The sequence below is a fragment of the Copadichromis virginalis genome, linkage group LG7 (assembly GCF_057382275.1).
Source record: "Copadichromis virginalis isolate Kocher_CV1m ecotype Utaka linkage group LG7, C_Virginalis_male_GT1.1, whole genome shotgun sequence".
Classification (NCBI taxonomy): Eukaryota; Metazoa; Chordata; class Actinopteri; order Cichliformes; family Cichlidae; genus Copadichromis; species Copadichromis virginalis.
This window is the reverse complement of record NC_140624.1, coordinates 42,261,709-42,282,188: the sequence shown is the minus strand read 5'-3', so window position 1 is coordinate 42,282,188 and position 20,480 is coordinate 42,261,709. Positions and strand designations below refer to the sequence as shown.

At 39.4% G+C, this 20,480-nt stretch overlaps 2 protein-coding genes across 3 annotated transcripts; both read left to right on the top strand.

Annotated features, from left to right (window-relative positions):
• Positions 1-249: 249 nt before the first annotated feature.
• Positions 250-13,940, top strand: adora2ab (adenosine A2a receptor b). The gene is made up of 5 exons (XM_085463467.1): positions 250-285; positions 7,844-8,399; positions 8,549-8,680; positions 12,164-12,267; positions 12,731-13,940. The coding sequence occupies exons 2-5, from the start codon at positions 8,203-8,205 to the stop codon at positions 13,687-13,689; spliced, it is 1,392 nt and encodes a 463-aa protein (XP_085319593.1). The 5' UTR covers positions 250-285; positions 7,844-8,202; the 3' UTR covers positions 13,690-13,940.
• Positions 13,941-17,172: 3,232 nt separating this feature from the next.
• snrpd3l (small nuclear ribonucleoprotein D3 polypeptide, like) lies at positions 17,173-19,696 on the top strand. Of its 2 annotated transcripts, none has more exons than XM_085463466.1 (4): positions 17,173-17,239; positions 18,036-18,176; positions 18,842-19,034; positions 19,488-19,696. In XM_085463466.1, the coding sequence occupies exons 2-4, from the start codon at positions 18,051-18,053 to the stop codon at positions 19,550-19,552; spliced, it is 384 nt and encodes a 127-aa protein (XP_085319592.1). In that variant the 5' UTR covers positions 17,173-17,239; positions 18,036-18,050; the 3' UTR covers positions 19,553-19,696. The 2 variants fall into 2 exon arrangements, with proteins under 2 accessions (XP_085319592.1, XP_085319591.1); XM_085463465.1 differs by having other exon boundaries at positions 17,194-17,321.
• Positions 19,697-20,480: the final 784 nt, after the last annotated feature.

Sequence of the window (20,480 nt, the reverse complement as noted above, 5' to 3'; positions counted from 1 at the left end):
ACTTAAGCAGTATAATCAGCCTACACACTCGAGAAGCGAGGCGAGGCTGCGGGTGAGCGTTTTCCTGTTGCATCGAGTCGGTGCTCACCTTCAGACCTCTCCTGTCAAACATACGCACTGCCTCGTCTGCCGGTTTAAATTCTTCCCCCCTTTTTTGATCTTTTTTTTTCAGCGCTTTTAATTTATTAAATTTGAATTTACTGCGGGAACAGTGATCATCTGAACACGTGGAGGAAAAAGGACGCCCCCCCCCCCCCCCCCCCTCCCAATCGCTCTAAAAATAAGGTAAGAAATAACTAATAGCTTTCTTCCTATTCAGACATAATTAGTAAGTCGAAGTTGTAAGTTGACAGAGGAACAGGTGTCTCCCGGGTAAACGCCCACTCAAATAACATCGGTACGTCTGACACGCTTGGATTACTCCTTATTCTTCAACCAGTAAATCAAAGTGTCATTATTTTATATATTAAAGTTTTATTGCAATGGAGTGGGGACGTTTTACTGAAAATTGTTTTTTAACGCGGCTGAAGTTTGAAAAAGATGTAGTAATGTAGTAAACTTGTTATAATAAGATGAAGCAGTGCATTCACTGTACCTCAGTTCATGTAGTTAGTACGTATTTTTCCGTCACAGGGCAAATATTATATTACACCGTTTTGAAGCTTTTCGGTTGCCCTGCACATTGTTTACCTCTCCGTTGTCCTGTCTGTTCCTGCTGTCAGGAATTCCCAGTATGTTGTCAGATCAGTTCTTCCCTCATTCCTCATTCCCTCATACCCACAGTGCTGCCAGGAGTAACAAAACCAAATTTTCTTATATTTGTTTGACTTTTGGTGAACTTGCACATTGATTGGCAGGACTCTGGCAGATCCCCTCCAGCAGGATGTGTATTTTCTTATCACTTCCTCCAAGGCTGCTATGAGAATCTATATATATGTACAGCTATGACCATAATGGTAAAGTGAAGGGGAAGGTTAAAGCAATGTGCTGGAAAAGTATTAGGTAAACTCAGAATGTATATCTTATGTTATAGTCTCTAAACTAAAAGTCCAATTTAGTTTTCTCAATCAAACTCTGAAAGTTTTCCATGCTCATGCAGTCTCTTGCTTCAGTTTTGTAAATCTGCTGGACCAAGCCTGGTTTTTAAATTCCTTTTGCTTCTAAGAAAGCTCCAGTAGGAGAATAAAAGAGGGAAAAGTCGGACTTTGGTCCAGTGTACTGCCAGGATTAATGCAAGTAGAGCTGCACATATGTGATCAGCAGAGTATGAAATGTGCATCTGAAACTGTATTTAAACATTCATGAATGTCTTTAGGGACAATAAACAGCTGTTCTTTCACTTTATATGTTTTGCTGGCTGTGAGAGCACATCTACAGAGCATACAGCACAGATGCATATAGCAATAAAATATCTATTTATGATAATGCCTGGGGATTAACTGCAACACACAGGATATCGCTACTTAGTGTAAGTAGAGTATGGAAAATCCATCTATATTGAAATCAAATTCACACAATATAGCTCAGCACTGAAAGGGAAAAATCTTATTTTCCATGCACGGCATTGCAGTTCTTTGATATTACTCAATACACTGCAATGAAATTACAGTTTTTTCTGATTGCTTAAGCACATTTTTTGTAACTATTGGCTAATTTTGCAAAACTCTTCACACAAATAAGAAAACCTGTCACCCAATCATCAAAACATTGTAGTTCTCTTGCAAAAGCAAACACAGCTAGATTAACTCTTCACACCTTCGTAAAAATGGTGTTTCCGTATCAAACAGTACACACAAGCCATCATCTACTAAGCACACAATGCGCCAACTGCACACTGATGGTATGAATACAAAACACATCTGGCTTTTGCTTCCTCTGTGCACAAGGTAGGCTATGTCAGTTTGAGCTACTTCTGTCATAGATCCATAAGCATAGAGGGATCCAAACTTCAAGTACTGGTGTTTATTCACACACATCAAAACAAACACAAGTGTTTATTTCCAAGTATAGGATTATTTGCAATCGCCATAATGACTATATGGGTTACTTGGTCTGCAGTGAACATGCTTCCTCTGCCCCCAGCATCTGGTCCTCTAGCAATTCTGTAAAGTAACAATTTCAGTATTTTTACATCAATGGTATTGGTGTGTTTCTCATTGGCATATGGCAGTGCTACAAATCTTTGTGCGAAGTGACTGTACTAACCGATTCTCATTTCAAGATGTCCTTATGGTGCTTGCTACAGTGTAGCGGCTCGAGTTAGGCTGGACCCGTTGGCCAGCTACCCTCAGGGTCATTCCACGGTTGATTACATGGTCCACTATTGTAGCTCTGATGTCATCAGCAATTCTATTTCTTACTCTTCCTACCCTTCCTCTCCCCCCTCCTCATCTTCCTCTCCCCCCTCCTCATCTTCCTCTCCCCCCTCCTCGTCTTCCTCTTGCTCCTCCTTGTCCTTGTCGTCCTCTTCATCCTACTTCTTCACCTCCACGTCCTCTTCCTCGGCCTCCTCTACTTCTCACTCTTTCTGCTCCCTCCATTGTACTCCGCACACACAGCTTACCTGTATTATAGTGCTTAGGCTGATTGCAAAGTGAACTAATTATCTAAAAAAGTTTTCACATGTGAAAGTGTGCCAGACAGTTGGCAAATTAGTGTTAATGATAGCCATACATGTGTATACTTTTGCTAGGAGTGTGTTGGAAATTTGGTAATTGAGTGTTGTGCAGTGAATTGTGCCTACAGTTTTGCAAAGTGTGTGTTACAAAATTGCAAACTGAGTGCAAAGCAGTTTTTGTGCTTTTAGTTTTGCAAACTCAGTGAGTGGTTTTGCTATAAGTCTGAATAGTTTTAGAGATTGTGCTACAGGAATCACAGTTAGGGTTTAAGCATTCAGAAAAAACTGTAAGCTGAAACTTAAAACTGAAACTTTAAAAAACCTCTCACAAATATTACAATAATATCAACATTTTTCAGATTACTTTACGTTTAATACTGAAATTGAGTCACAGTCCTAAAAGGCATTAAGTATGAACAGAAGTATTTTATGTCTTACTGACGCAAGGAGATCAAAGCAGCTTATGAGGATGGATAGCTCATACCTTTTACACTTTTACACATGCAAAAAACCCCAAAAAAATAACATTTCGGTTGATGCCAATACTCCTACGTATATTTATTTTCTTAATTCTTTTTTGTTTAGGGTGTTTTTGTTGTGGATTAGGTGGCTGTGACTCAGGAGGTGAAGGAGTTCATCATCTTTTTTGTAGGTCAGTGGTTTGATCCCTGACCCTTCTAGCATGCGTGTCAAAAAATCCTTTTCAATTTTCAATTCAATTCCATTTTATTTATAAAGCGCCAAAGCACAACAAGAGTCACCTCAAGGTGCTTTATATTGTAAGGCAGACCCTACAATAATACATACAGAGAAAAACCCAACAACCAAATGAGCCCCTATGACCAAGCACTTTGGCAACAGTGGGGAGGAAAAACCAGGCTCAGGGAAGGGCGGCCATCTGCCATGACCAGTTGTGGTGGGAGAAGGAAGGCAGGACAAAAGACATGCCTTGACAAGACCTTGACAAGACACTGAACCCCGAGTTGCCCCCAGTGCATCCACCAGACTGTGAATTTTACATTAAAAACTATCAAGCATTAAACAGGGTGCTTATAGGAATTTGTGTGAATAAGTCTTGTACTAAGAAACACTTCAAATCTTATCAAATCGTCAAATCTTATCTCGTATCTAGACCTCACACCTCTGCAGGAAGTTGGTTGTATCAAGTTTGCTTTCACTGTATTCAGTAACTTCCACTGTTCTCTCAGAATAGTTTTAGTATAATAAAGATGTAATCAATAAAAATGACCGAACATGTTTTATTATTAACCTAAAAAAAAGGCTTGGTAGGACCATGTCATGATCTGCTCACAGAAATTGAACATACCTCAAAAATATAATCTCAGGCAAAGGAACATGCTGGTTATCAGTGTATTGTAAGTCTACTATAGTTCTTTTTTTTTCAGGAAAAATCTTGAAAGAAAGTCAGATTTAGTCATATCAATGTTTTGATCAGGTAAACTAAGAAGGCGTCATTAGCATGTTCCAACAGCAGTTACACCCTTGAGCTTCCAATCAGCCAGCCCACACTTAAGGGTAAAGGGAAAGTTTAGAATTTAATGCAGAGGGGGTGAGTACTAAGAAGCTGTTGCTGAGTCTCTGAAGAATATTCCTCAGTGTAATATTACTTTTAGTTTATTCTCACTGGAGGGATTTAAGAGAATACTATGAAACGACAACAACTTGAGATCATCTAAAATACAGGTGCCAAACATAAGGCTGGGACTGGCCTGGAAATGTGAAGGAGATTTGTGGATGTTTAAATGGGTTTTAATGAGTTTCACAGATTTTTCTGCTGATGAAAGCCTCCACCATGACAATTCATATTACATTACAAATACCAGCTCTTCAATGTATTTTGTCAGGTAACCATGAAACCAAGCATCAGAATGGGGAACAAATGTTATTTAATTGGCTTGCAATGTCACATGTAGTCAATGCCTTGTTGGTGTTAGAGATCAGAGAAGAATGGCAACACTGCTTTGGGTTGATAGGAAGGAAATAGTAACTCAGATAACCACCTCTTACACGACAAGGTATGCAGAAGAGCATCTCTGAACCTGTCAAACAGGAAACTGAGGCTACAGTTTGCACAGACTTGCCAAAATTGGAGAATAGAAGATTGGAAAGCATTGCCTGGTCTGATAAGTCTAGATTTCTAATGCAACATTTGGATGGTAGTTTCAGAATTTTAGTGCAAACAGCATGGAAGCGTGGATCCTTCCTGCTTTTTATCAGGCTGCTAATAGTGGTCCACTGATATTTTCTTGGCACATGTTGGCCTCCTTAGTGGCAACTACACATCGTTAAATGCCATAGTTATCACAAACTGGCTTAAAGTAGGAGACAAGGAGGGAGTTCAACCAAGTAGTTTACTAGTTTACCCCCCCCCCCCCCCCAAAATAAAAAAACAAAACAAAAAAAACAAACAACAACAACAAAACAAAACCAAACACAAACAAAAAACACGAAGGCTCCTTGTTGGCATCTCGAATTATTCTGGAAAGAGAAAAAGCAATAACAGAAGGCAAGATTAAAACATCTCCATTTATTAAAATGGCAACCACACAACCAGGCCCACAAACGATAACCACGTGACTGTGTAGTCCAAGTAGTATCTGCTCTAGATAGCAAATCTATCCTTGCAAATTGATTCAACAAGGGGGAGACAAAACAAAGCAAAAAAATCAATTACCCTAGGAACAGCAAGTGAAAATCTAATCGTTGCTACCTAAATGAGCACCAGATCTCATCAGAACTGCCCAACACCACATACACACCAACACAACATTGCATTGCCAAAACTCCAGCAATAGACAACCAAAGCTGGAATTAAAGTATGAGCATCAACCACAGTAACACACAACAAGGTTCCTACAAACAAAAACTTCCACGCTAACCAAAATGTCCAAGACACCAACGAAGAGGGAACCAAGCTACAACAAAGCTCACAGCAAATCAAAGCAGTTAATGGGGTCTACCGCAAAGCTACCAGACAAAACTTACTAAGCTAAATATTTCGCAACACTATTCAAGGTTAACTTTGCAACATAGTTACACCACAAGATCAGTCCAGCCATGTGTTTAGTAAGGCCAGAAACCCACAAGAAAAAATACAATAGTGAAGCACCAGTCACAGAGTTTATGCTCCCTAATCCTAGTTATTCAGTATAAGTTAATCTTAACCCTCGTCTTAACCCTGGTCTTCAGACAGATACTTGTGGTGGGTATTTATGCAATTCTACCAGCACCAAAAAGCAACCAGAAACTGGGAGCTTCCTGGAAAACAGGGAAATTCTCCAAAGACATTGTCTTCAACCACATTCTGTCACACTGAAGAGAAAACATGTTTGGTCTGTTATTGAGATCAGACAATTAAGCATACAAAGGAGGATGCATGCACTCCTGTGCCTTACTTACTTACCTATATATGTATGTGTGTGTGAATGGGTGGATGACTGAACGTGTAAAGCGCTTTGGGGTCCTTAGGGACTAAGTAAAGCACTATATATATATATATATATATATATATATATATATATAACAGCCAAGTACAATACTAATGCTGGTCTCTTCCATCATCAACCACATAATAACAACAACAAATCCAAACTAATGCTGTCTTGTGTAGAACTCAATAGGATATTTGTCACAATGATAAATACCACAACTACTTTAGCTGTACTCAAGACCCAGTTCAACTTAGATAAGCATTTGGCAAACCACAAGCTAAGTTAGTAGGTTAACACGAACTGGTTCAAAGTAGATGACAAGGAGGGAATTCATGCAAGAAGTTTACTTAAATATAAAATGATTTATTAACCTCAACCTAACCAAAACACAAAGCTCATCAATAGGTTGATGTCAGGTCGAGTGGAAGAGAGACTGAGCAGTTTATCTGAGCCAGTTTTTTTCTCCCATTAGGACAATGCATTTCTGGAACACAACTGAGCTTGCAGCACTCAGTTGGCCTCCACGGTCTCCTGATCTCACTCCAATAGATCATATTTGGGATGTGGCGGAACAGGATATATACATCATGGATTTTCAAACAACAAATCTGTAACAACTGTGTGATGCTATTGTGTCAACATAGGCCAAAATCTTTGAAGAATATTTCCAGCAGCTTGTTAGATTGATGCCATGAAGAATTACAACAGGACTTAGACACTTATAGTGACAAGACACAAAGCCACCTGAGAATTATTTTCAAACATCTCCAATTACGTTTGTCCTAGGAATGTGGGGTCCAAGTTATAAAATCTCATGTATTTTACTTAATGCACCACAGTTCCCAGAATCCATTGGAAAAGAAAGCTGAGAGTATAACCAACACACCTTTCATTTAATTTTGTATCGGTTTGTGCATTGATTAAGGAAATGAGATAAAGTAGTTTAATAAGTGAGCTTTTTAATCTGTAAGGCATATTGTTGGTCTTAGACAAAGCTGAGCTAGGTGGTTTCCCTACTTTCTCTGGGCTTTATGCAAAATTAGTCTTGTGGCCTCCAGCCACAAGCATTATCAGTCTTTTTATAAACTCAGTCCGGAAATGATTAAGCCCGTTGGGTTGGACCAGTACTTGTTCACCCCACACATAGTGTTTTAACATTTTACAAAGAAGAAAAAAAGGTTCAACACACTAATCTGCAATATCTCATTAAAATTCCAAGCAGGCTTCCACACGAACTTCTACAACGAGTTTAGTTATTAGAACAATAATGCACTACCTGCTTTCCAGGCTTAGTGCATCCTTGACCTGTTTCTCCTTCTCACTACCCTGTGGTTTACCTCAGCAAACTGAATACAGGTCTGTTTTTGAAGGTTATCATTTTGTAATGTGTTCCTATAATAGACCTAACATACAGAGTCGAGAAATGTAGTAAAACGCCCAGCAAAGAAAATCCAGTAATAGAACAATTTCTTTGAAATTTATGGGTGGTTTATTTTGCGTTATTATCAGTGACTTCATAGGAAACCATGCCAGTCTGGGGAATGATTAGCACGTAGAAGGGTTTTGGGAAATCTTTCCTAAAATAAAAGGTCCATTGTTGGGCTGTCTGCTTTGGCCCTGTATGGTTAAAAAAAACACCTGCCCCCTTGTCTTCTAGAGATAAATGGCTTTTTTTTTTTTTTTCGTTTCTTTTTTTTTCAAATCCTGTATGTGTATGTGTACGGCCTGCAATCTGTTTTTACAGAGATACTGTGTTCTCTTTCTTTCTCTCCAGAACACTGCTCTTAATTTTGCAGCCACTGTGGAAACTTCCCTCCTGTGCATTCTACTGCCACCTGTGACCAAGTTTACCCAACAGAACAGAGATTGTTATTTTTTTAAGACACAAAAAGAAAGAGGAAGACAAACAGACTGACGCAGGGTTTGTGACGCCAAAGGGTGCGAGAAGACCTCAAAGTGCACTGGCTTGTGGTGGGAACTTCCTGCCTTGGCTGTCCTTTTGTGACACAGTCGCTCTGTTGTTCAGTCATACCATGTGGTTTGGCGAGCAGGTATTTAGTCTAAAAACATGTGAAGCAGCTGAGTGTGTGGGATGACGGCACAAAGAAAGCAAAAACGTGGAATAAAACAACCATGCCGAATAGCAGTCTGGTCTATATTGGCCTGGAGCTGGTGATTGCTTGCCTGTCTGTGGCTGGGAATGTCCTGGTCTGCTGGTCTGTCTGCCTCAACTCCAACCTGCAGAGCATCACCAACTTCTTTGTAGTGTCACTGGCAATCGCTGATATTGCTGTGGGACTGCTGGCGATTCCCTTCGCTATCGCTATTAGGTATTGTTTCCTTCTTATTCAGTTTGGAAATGAGACAAATTTTGTGTTACCTGCATCCTTTACTACAAGATCTGTCACAATGTACTGTTGCTTTTTTTTGGCAGGGTTTGTAGTGATAAACACCCTTTTTGAATCTGTGATGTTTTCAGTACTGGTTTCTGTGCAAATTTCTACGGCTGCCTGTTCATCGCTTGCTTCGTCCTCGTGCTCACTCAGAGCTCCATCTTTAGTCTGCTGGCTATTGCTGTGGACCGCTACATCGCAATCAAAAACCCACTCAGGTGAGAGAAAGTAATGAAACTTCAACTGAGATATCATACATTCCAGCTGCAGAATCAGCAGCAGATGTCAAATGTTCACATGCACTGCAGTGGTGTAGCAAAGGGCAATAAATTATAGAGAGATCCTATTTTTAACTGAAGGCTAATTTGTCCAGCTGCGGACAAACATGGCTCCATCGCTCGACAGGCTTAATTGAGTTAGTGTTGTTGAAGGTGAACTGGTTAAATCTACTTAAAGCTTTCATGATTAGCATTCATGTAAATCAGCAGCATTCAAATAGTATTGCTCTTTAATGGATCATTTATTTAGAAGCTTAAAACAAAGCTCCTTGTTTCTGCAACACATCTGTTGACACACCACCGAGCCATAATCCAAAGCAGGTGACGCATTTGCATAAGCGGTTGCATAACAGTTTGATTGTGTCTTTATGTGACACAGCCCCAGCACCAATGACCAGAGAACAACTAATCATGTAGTTATTAGGAGGCTTTACGAAGCCTAGTGCTACCAGGTTGGCCATGCAACATCTCAGTCAAAAATACACAGACAGTTAAGTCAGTGTATGCAAGGTGATGCTGGGTATACTGATAATTCATAGTGATTTTCAAACTTCTATTTCCTTAATCAGGTTTCTGAATTAATTCTTTTCCTGCATCAAAAGTTGTGCATATGAAGATTTCAATACAGTGCTGTGCAAAGACATGAGCAAACCCTCTTTCTTTATATTTCCAATGCTTTTATCCATCCATTCATTTTCTACCACTTACCTGAGGCGGCGTGACAACTAATCAGAGAAGCCCAGACCTCCCTCTCCGGAGTCACCTCTTTGTGCTCAAATGGGAGTAGGAATGCCAAGGCGTTCCCAAACTAGTTGAGAGATGTAATCTCCCCAGCGTGTCCTGGGTCCTCCTGGGGACTTGTTTGTAATTTCTTTCAAAGCGGTCTTGAGCAGTATTTTTACCAGGCTTTCTGGTCTTTCTTTGGACAATGGCTGCTTTTTCACTCAGTTTTCAAACAGTTGTTGTACTTGACCATTTTCATAACAATTAATCATTGAAACATAGAAAACGGCACCTAACTCGGGAGCTAAACCAGTGTTGTGTCAACACATAATAGAACCAGATTTAATTAGTATCTGTTTTAAAGATTTAAGTAATTACAGCCACCACGGGCATCCGGTAAGCATCCGGAGAAGTATAGCAAAGAGACTTGAGGTCCTCTTAAAATCTTCATTTACTGACTGAGTGTGGTGCTCAGCATAGACCACAGTAATCAAGGATCCACTAAGTGGTTTCACAAAACATTAGAGACTTGACCACACTGTGCATTGCTGTAAGGACAGCTATTGGTCAGTAAATCCAGATCCGAGAGAGCTAAACACTGAGCCAATAAAATCAACCCTTACTGAAGACATTTTCAGCCATATCTTTAGACACTTTGTTTCTAGCAGTCTATTGAAAAATACATAATTTGTTTCCACTTCTTTAGTTGAATCTGATCTGTGAAAAATGCCAAAGGCAGCACAGACATAAGTCAAAGGTAGAAGAAGTGGCAGGCCAAAAAATGTATTTACAGCAGATGAACAGTATCTGAAAGTCATGTCCTCAAGAAATATCAAAAAACAGAGCAAAGACCCAGAACCTGACACAGAACCTGAGAGATTTCTCTGGCCATTCAGTTGACCCATCTGTTGTTCACTGAAGCCTCATCCAAAATGATCTCAGTGGGAGAATGGCTGTCAAGAAACAGGGAAAAAGGGCTGAGATATGCCAAATTACCCAAGAAGGTTATCGAATGGTGAATCCAAATCGAAAGTTTTTGGTTTAAGTTGTTTTCAACATGTATGGAGGAGGTCAGGCGAGCAGTAGAACATTGAGAGTCTACAGCCATCTGTAAGAAACATAGAGGCTTTGTCATGGGTTGCACTGCCAGTGGTGCTGGACACCGAACTACGAACAAGAGACATACCATGAGACTTTGATCCACCATGCAGTACCATCTGGAAGGCATCTGATTGGTACTAGTCTAAGTTTTCAGCATGGCAACAATCCCAAACCCACTGCCAATGCAGTAAAAGCATACCTGGATAGAATGCAACACTATCAAAAAAGACCCTTGAATGTCCTTCAAGAAGCCTGGAGAATTATTCCCAAAGCCTACTTCAAGAAATTACAAGAAAGTTTAACTAAGAATAAAGAATAAAGGTAATGATACCAAGTATTGACTTTCAGGCTTAATATAATTGTACCAGTTCAAATTCTTCCTTATTTCCAGTTTTATTTTTTGACGATTGCATGTGTAGAGACATTTTAATCATGTTTTAATTACCATTTCTTTGTGACTGAAAATTTAAAATGCAGTTGAAAAATACAACATACTAAATACTAGTATTAATAATGAAATGCAGAAAGGGACTGGACTCTAAACGTGCAGGGTGAGGACTGGGAAAGGGAAGAGGTACAGGACAGGACATAACTTTTACACTGCGTTTACAGTGCTGTGTTATCTTTCTGATGACATTTCCCTCTCTCATTCCAAATAAATGAACACCAACTATCATAAATCCCACAACTAAAACAACACAAGCTTTTTTTCCAGTGTTAAATTTAGACTTAACTGGCTGCAGCAAAACTTGATAAATCATATTTGTATGAGTCACTTAAATATCCTTCAAGAGTTTTTTTTTTTTTTTTTTTTTGCTGTGAAACAGAAACATGCATAACAAGGCCGGCCACAATAAATACATGTCCACACCTTCATTAAGGTTTTGTAGGTTTGGTTCTGGTGCAGAGCATTAGTAGGCAAAACCTGGCCTATGGGAACAGTTATTTTTGTAGCTGACCTCATTAGAAATACATATATAAATGTATTTGTATTTGACAACTTTATGTTCTTGAATTCAAGCTTTCTAAGCAAAATATAAAGAAATCAGCAGTAGCTCCAGACTTTTTCACAGTACTTTACCTTTAAAGCTAAAATATATCACTCAAATGTGACATGTCAGCATGAAAATTATTTGATATTAGCATCCACTATGTGATTTTCATTTAGTAACTTGACCTAAATGGAAATGTCCTTTACAACAACAGCAGTTTCATTTACACTTATGTAACACAACGGGAGTGTTGTACAAAAAATTCAATGCCCTAATGAAATCAATATATTTTTAATTTTAAGAAATCCTTATTTTTTTAAGGGATTTTTGAACACTTGATTAGTGCTGTCTTTAATTACCATAGCTACAAATGGGCATCAGCACTGCAGAGATAATCAGATTACTGTAAGTGCATTTTAAAGCGGGCCAATTGAAGTCCTGCTTTCGCTTATTAAATGAATAAAGTGTTAATGCTTCAGCGCACAAATCATTTTCTCTTCATTTAAACTGTATTGACTTTGTCTCGAGGGAATGCTATCACTGACAGAGTAGATAAAGCAACTGGCTGCATATATAATGCATGTTTGTGTTCTGTTCAAACTTTTAGGTACAACAGTCTGGTGACAGGGAAGAGGGCAAAGGGCATCATTGCACTGTGCTGGGTTCTTTCAGTGGGCATCGGCCTGACACCGATGTTTGGCTGGAACACAGGTGGGGAAAGATTTTTGCCAATTCCCACACAGAGTCAATGCTTTTAATTGATGCTGTGTGAAACATGAAACGACCTTCCTTTACATAGTCAAAATCATGCAGAGGAGGTATTTTGATGCAAACAAGCAAACATTATTCTTGTGTAAGGGAGGATGCCCCGCTTCTGTCTGTATATCTTCCCACTGCTTATTACAACAATTCTATTGCATTGTATAGTGTAAATGGATAAATGCATCAACAATGTATTTCTAGAAAGGTCTTGTGTTCTTATCTGCACTGGCAGTGGCAAGAGAGACATGCATACATTTATTTATTCATGTTTTCATGTTTAAGTTGCATATTTAAGCATGTTTAAGTGGTCCTAACTGCTGAGGAGATTGTTGAGGAAAACTGAGCTGAGCTGAAACCCTATAATTTTGCTTTTGGATGAAACTGGCAATAAATCACAGTTTTCTTTACACAGGTTGGAACTCCACTACAACTGCCACCAAAAGCCAAGGCTGCCCTGAAGGAATGACTGATTGCTTGTTTGAGAAAGTGGTTCCCCTTGACTATATGGTCTATTTCAATTTCTTTGGCTGCGTGCTGGTGCCCTTGGTGATAATGTTGGTCATCTATATCCATATCTTCATGGCAGCTCGCCGACAGCTTCGAATGATGAGCCTCAAAGTTGCACACGTACCTGCTCCTGGACAGAAAACTCCATCTTCTGGCTCATCTCGTTCGATTCTGCAGAAGGAAGTACACGCTGCAAAATCGCTGGCTATTATCGTTGGTTTGTTTGCTCTGTGCTGGCTTCCTGTGCATATTATCAATTGCATCAACCATATTTGCCAGGACTGTGAGCGCCCACACATCTGGGTGATGAACATTGCAATCATTCTCTCCCATGCCAACTCTGTGGTGAATCCCTTTATCTACGCCTACCGCCTTCGAGAATTCAGACATACCTTTCGCAAGATTCTCTATCAGCACATCCTGGGGAAGAGGGATGGGCATGTGTTCGGGGTTGAAAGTGCTGATGGCAGAGGTGTAAGGAGCACTAGTATCATGCAGACATCTGCCCGTACGAGTAAAGAGGATTTATCATGTGGCACAATGGTAAATAGTTATGTTCCAGATTCCGGTGCTGAGAAAACTACATCAAATGCCTCTCATGAGATTTTAGATTCTGTACCTAACAGTAATACACCCAACGGACACCAAAAAGCAACTGGCACCCCATCAGAAGTCCAGCATCAGCCAGGTATTTTGGCATCTTCTGCACAGGAAGCAGCAACGTCCGCCACAAATCTGGGAGGAGCAACAGATATTTTGGAGTTGAAAGACAGAGGAAGCTGCATTACTTTTGTAAATGTTCAGGCATTCCCATTAAAACAGAATGACTGTTCCCTTTCTTCAAAAATCACAGAAATATCATGACAAAGACATTTAGTTATTTCAAATATCTTGCTCTCAGAACACACGGAATGTTCTGCAAACGTGAAATTTCAGCAAATCAGCCTCGACAGCAAATCTGTTTTTTTAATGTAAAATTTTATTTTTTTAGTTTGGAGTTTCTTTTTTTAATGTGCACTTTAATGTTTAAAGATAATATACTTTTTGTAATGTGCAGGTTTTTGCTATCTGTGTTGTTTGTATGCCATCAAAATTAAATATCTTTAAATATGTCACAATTATGTGGTGTTTTTGTGCTGCAGCACTGAACTGAACTTTGTCACTCATCCAGGTTATGATACTCTGAAGAGCGTGAAAAAAGAAGGAAACTAGACTTTAAGTTGTGAAGATGTTTCACTTCTCATCCAACAGGCTTCTTCTGTTTCAAAAACACCTTGGCTGAAGTGACCTCAATAGGTCACATGACAGGATGTGACCTACTGCCCCCTAGTGTGGGTTGTTCCACTTGGAGGTGGTTGTTAACCCAATATTGATCATGCGAGTCATCAGATGAGCCAAAGTGTGAAAAAGATGTTGGTCATGACCATCGTCAGGGGTTGTGGGGGAAACCACTCAGAGACTGTGCCCCTATTGAGGTAATCTCAGGGAAGGTATGAGTAGGGGTTAAAGCACCTGGGAAAGGATCTCAAGACTGCATTGTAGGTGGCTGATAGCTGGTGTCACCACCTCCGTTCAATGATGGTCATTCACAAGTGACTGCTTGGTTTCTCCTTGATGCACTGCGAAGTATACGCTATGTTGCTCAGTTTGTGTTTGGTCCTTGAGATCAACCAGTTTTTCTCTAAGGGTGTGGCTGGGTCTGAAGTGCACTATAATATCATGAGAAGAAATTCTCATGAGTTTCTCTACAAACCTGCTACATAAGAGATGGCAATAGAAGACCTCCTTTACTCCTCCTATAAATCTGGCATTATGTTTGGGAGTTTTGTTCTTAGGATGGACCAGTTTTTGTCTGAGGGTGTGGCTACTCTGAAGTCTGAGGATCATCCACATACGTGTACCAGTAGCTAGGTGCTATTCCTCTGAGGAAGCCCAGAGCTTTATTAGAGGTTGGTATTTGTATAGTGCTTTTTTTAATAGTCCCTAAGGACCCCAAAGAGCTTTACACGTCCAGTCCATTCACACACACACATGGTGATTGCAAGCTACGTTGTAGCCACATCCACCCTGGTGGCTGGACACTGGCCCAGCCACACACTCGCACTGACGGAGGCGAGACTGCCGGACACTGGCGCCACCGGGCCCTTTGACCACCACTAGTAGGCAACGGGTGAAGTGTCTTGCCCAAGGACACAACGACCGAGACTGTTCGAGCCCCGGCTCGAACAGTCTCGGTCAAGGCGAACTCCCAACAAGGCGAACTTCTTGAGCCACGATCAGTTGGATAGAGGTTCCTGCACATCTAGGATTTTTTCTGTAGAAAAACCTTGAAGTATTTAAAATATGTGGTATCATATGTGGAGATGTCTAACAGTGTGCAGATCTGATGTGGGATGTAACAGATTCTGTTGTGTAAGGTGCTGTATTTGTTTTCTGACAGTCTCCACTTCCTCAGTTGTAACTCTATAAGTGAGAAGTGTGATGACATCACAGGCCTTACAACTAAAACTCTGTTTGTTTTGCTGCTGTTGTGATCAGCGATTTGATCAGTGCCGGGCAACACATGTTCACTGTTGTTCACTAACCATCCAAAACAAAGAGCTTGTTTGCCTGTACAGATATGACCCCATATGCCTGTATTGTAGATGCTTTTAGTGTAAGGCTTGCTTGCATAACACTATGAAAAGGACACACATACATAGGTAAAGTACATACACATGACCACAGACCACTCTGTAAGAAATGTTTACAGAGCAGCCTGGCACTGACGCCAGTCAATAAGCCTAATGCAATGGAAATCAAATGAAGGTTCATTTGATGGTGTCTTTTATTATCCCATAATGCTTTCCCTTCTCTCATTAAAAAGCTCTTCCACTGTGGCAAAGACCTACATTAACCAGCTTTTATGTGCCCTAAAGCTATCCCAGAGAGAGTACCCAGGAATACGGGTACGTATCTAACTTGCACTGTGTTTATTCAAAAACTTAAATGTATTTGCGTTTATTACACATTGTAATCATGCAAGAAGGGAATTAAAATGGGTGAAACCATTTCATTTTAATGTTTTTTGTTGTTGTTGCATGTTATGATATTTTGATAAGCATGAGAAGGGTTATCAAAATGATTTGGTTATGGATATTACATACCTGAGTCATAAAAAATAAAAAAGATAAGGGACCATTGTGGTATGATGACCTGGAGGAAAACAATCCAGTGTGTACATTTATAGTGTGTCATGCTGCCATAAATTACACATGTGTGACACCAGCATGCAAAATGATTAGGCTATCTTTTAGAAAGAAATGCAAATGATCAGAAACTCAGTAACAAAAGATTTATTGCAGCAGAGACCACAGTGTTTATTTAAAGAGTCATACTCTGTGCATTCCCTCTCTGGCTGATGATTTCAGTCAGCCTCATAAATTACCCGCCTCCACCAATGCACCGCATAACCATTACAAGTACTGCATCCTTTGTTCTACACCTCACAAATGTTCTTCTTTTTAAACGCCTCAAACTTAAATTTGTTAGTACATGTGATTCTTCTTACCCCATGGGTTTTTTTTGTTGTTGTTCTTATTGTTGTTGTTTTTTTCTTCAAATCTTAGTTCTTCTGGTGTGACTTTTTCTTTGCAACCTGGCTAAACGGGTTACCCTCCTTACTGTTAATGTTAAAACTTGTGTTTTGGTGATTCTTAAAAGTTACCAGAGAATCTGAGAACAAACTATTTCTCAAGCTGGAGACTCTGGTGAATCTATCCAACTGCTCAGTTGTGCACCGGGGCCTGCACCAGGGAGCTACTGTGATGCTGTTCTGCGAAGTGAATGGTAGGTGTAAAAGTGTAATTTCGGGAGGGAATTTCCCACATACGATAGCCTTCGCTACTAACAATAGTATGCAACTATGCAACTTTATTTTTATTTATAGTCAGCTCAACAGCTATTTTAACATAATTAAGGTTTGTTTGGTCATTGGTTTGCCTAGATCTTGATTCATAGACAGCTGATGAGAGACAGATAAGAATGTCTGCTCATTCTTTATTCTTTATTCAGATTCCCACTAGTTGTCCCTTGAGTCTAAAGATAAAACAATACAAAACATCCAGCCATCAATCTAGAGACAAGCAATCAATAAACTGGAAAAAATAACCTATCAAATAAAAAGAGAGTAGTTCCTGCAACTTATATGACAAACAATGACATATTATGGAATAATAATAATAAAAAAATACAATAAACGGCATGTATAAAAGATCTACTGATGATCATTTGATGTATCATTTTTTTCGCCAAATTCCTTGTGAACCCGTAAAGCCATAAAAATACAGATCCCACAATGCACTGCGGAGCATCGCAGGAAGCATTCGATTGACCCGCCGGTGGATTGTGGGAAAGCGGAAAAAGGGCTCAAAAGGTAGGGAACCGCGTCTGGCGCACGTTGCAACGTCAAACGAAGAAGCAATAACAAAGAAACTAGCTTTTACGATAGACTCCAGGTAAGAAACAAAAATACTCGTAATTCAACTGAGACCGTAATTTTTTTCCGTGCTCATTAGCAGCGTTGTTTGTTTCTTGGACGTTTGAATCAAGCGCGTTCATTCAGGAGCCAATATGGCTCCGTCTATTTGCCGAACTAATAACTTGTTACTGCAATAAAGAGGCAAACGTTAATGTTGAAATCGTATTTGTGTAATTTTAAGTTTGGTTTGTTACACATGGCATTAATTGGATTACATTATTGTATGCAACCAGGATATATTATTGTACATTAGCCTAGCTCGCTAATGAAGGCTAATTCCTCTCGCAGCTTCGATATTCAATGATTTGACTGAGAGATTCGCTTTATTGATCAGAAGTTAACTGTAGCCTGCTTATCCCATCTTAACGAGGGTCACTGGTTGTTATATATCAACTCCCAGCAACTCTTTAAACGGTATAAGAGAGCTGATTGTCGTTACACAGGCAGTACTCGAGTGAAAAATAAATTGGCGAGGATAATGTGTGGACAAGTGATTGCTTCCCTGGTGTTTCTGTAACTAAACGCATCCCAAAATTAACAAGCCAGTTAACTGTAACCAAACTTTATGGCTAAATATAATTTTGAGTCTGATGTTTGATGGTAAAAAAATAAAATAAAATGCGTTTGCAGGAGCTTACAGCCTATGAATGTGCACAGTGTAACATTTCTTCTGCTAAATTTTGTTTTCCAGAAACATTCTTGAAAAATGTCCATCGGCGTTCCAATCAAGGTCCTGCATGAGGCAGAAGGACACATTGTGACCTGTGAGACCAACACTGGAGAGGTTTACAGAGGCAAGCTGATTGAAGCAGAGGACAACATGAACTGCCAGGTCAGTACATGATAAAGAGTGTAAAGTGAATGTGGATGGTGTTGCTCCTCCCTCCTGGGGTCCCATCAACCAAAGTGTTGGTACTGTATTGTTTTATGGTTTTTTGTTTTTTTTTTTTTCTTTTCTGCCTTCATTAGAGTAATCAACAGTTTAGTCTTTAATAGGCTGCTCGATAATTTGAACAAGTTTTGTTTACTTTATTTTCAGGTACATGCCCATAAATGGCGTAATGTCTTGTGTGGCAAAACAGATAGAAAAGCTTAATGAGGCTCAAAGGAATTTTCATTGCAAATAATAGTGTCTTTGTTCTGTGTCTCTCTGTTCTGAATGTTCAGGTTCAATTTGTGGTGTTTTTATTTTAATTATAACATTTATTTCTGTTTTTTTGTGTTTTATTTTTTTCCCCATAGTTGTTTAAAGGTTTCCAAGCTTTCCACCTGTTGGTGTCAAATTAAGAGTGAATTGTGCTAATCAAGTACTGGAGACCCCAATCTGGTAGCTGCATTAGTAAAAGCCAGTTAATTAAAAATCGGTCCCGGATCAGATGGTAAAAAACTGTTCCTTTTATGGCTTTGTGAAGTTTAGATAACTACTGTTGATTTGAATAAAACACTAAAGAGCAGTTTGATTACATTTGTTGAAAGAATGATCTTTGTTTCTTACAGATGTCTAATATCACAGTGACTTATCGGGATGGCCGCGTGGCACAGCTGGAGCAAGTTTACATCCGTGGCAGCAAAATCCGCTTTCTGATTTTACCCGATATGTTAAAAAATGCTCCTATGCTGAAGAGTATGAAGAATAAGAACCAGGGATCTGGTGCAGGAAGGGGCAAGGCAGCTATTCTTAAAGCACAAGGTGAGTGAAAATTTGCAGTAGATTGATACACCTGTCAAGTATGTTCAGTAGTGGGCGCAACTGATGGTGATTTTATACTCATTGCATACATTGATTGCCTTTTTGTGTTTGTGCAGCATAACTAAATCCTACCATGAGAAAAGTGCTTTCTGTCCAGTGTTGCTCTGTTCCTTGTTTAATAAGTACAGTCTTGTCATAGGTGTGGGGATCTGTCAAAAACACTGATTTAAATGTTTCATTGTTGTTCAATTTGTCTTCACATCCCCTTTAAGATGGAACTGATATTTTGCCAAGTGGGTGTTAAGGATACAAAATTAGACTTCACTGTACTTCTCGCAACCAAAGTACTGAATGTATTATTAAAGTTACTGAACCGTTGGTGTATTTCTGATTCAGTGAGGTACTCTACGTTAAAAACTGATAGTATGCCATCTTTGTTTTTGTGCTCTCCAGTGGCTGCAAGAGGACGAGGGCGTGGTGGAATGGGAAGGGGAAACATCTTCCAGAAGAGGCGATAATTGCTCCAGCTACATTAACATTTTTGCATTGTATAGTTTTTGTTTTCCCCTTGAATTTGATACGTTGGATATCATTTGAAATCTCGTACTTTGCAGTCTGTTGCTTTAATTTCTTTTAATTAAAATAAAACTTTTTCAATTTGATGTGTCCTGATGTTTTTGTTCTGTTTTTCTTTTCCCATTTACAAGAGATTCACTTGTGCCACCTGCCTTTTTTTTCAAATGTATTTAATAAGTAATGTACTAGGAATGCGGTGTTTAGCCTTATCCAAGTAGTTTCAGTGTTAACCCTGGGTTTTCTGTACTATAAAAGGTTACCTGAGTATGTTGCCTTCTGCTGTGGACCAGATAAAATCGGGCATAAAATCACCACATACTAACCAATCAATTCTTTGGAAACTAATTTTACTAGTCCCAGAGGAGTCCTTGGCCCTCTGCAGATGGCAGCATTTAATGGATTTCAGCACCATACAGTCTTTTTCCCGCATCAGTAGTAAGTACGGCATTGATTCTTAAATGCTACCTCTTTTGTGTTGGCTGCAGACAACTTTTTTTTTTTTTTTTTCAACAGCTTTATTGCTCTTTGAGCATTAATATAGAACCATAAAACAGGATGGCTGTACTATAGTTGCTAACCTTGCATAAAATCTGCATGTAGCCTAAGCCTACATATGAATTTTTTTTTATTTATTTTTTTGCTTACTCTGCAGCTAAAAAGGCCAAGTAAAACCCCTTTAAACATTAATGAAATGCTCAATTATAATCCATGAGATTCTCCCCTGTTTCGATACTAGAAATGTGATATTCATAAGTCTGTTATCTCGCATATCATTTTCAAGTGTTGTTAACCAAAACACTCAAAGTGCTCACACATTTATGCAGAGCCTTTAATACTTAACTACTGTATAGCGCTTCTTGTTTCAGAAAC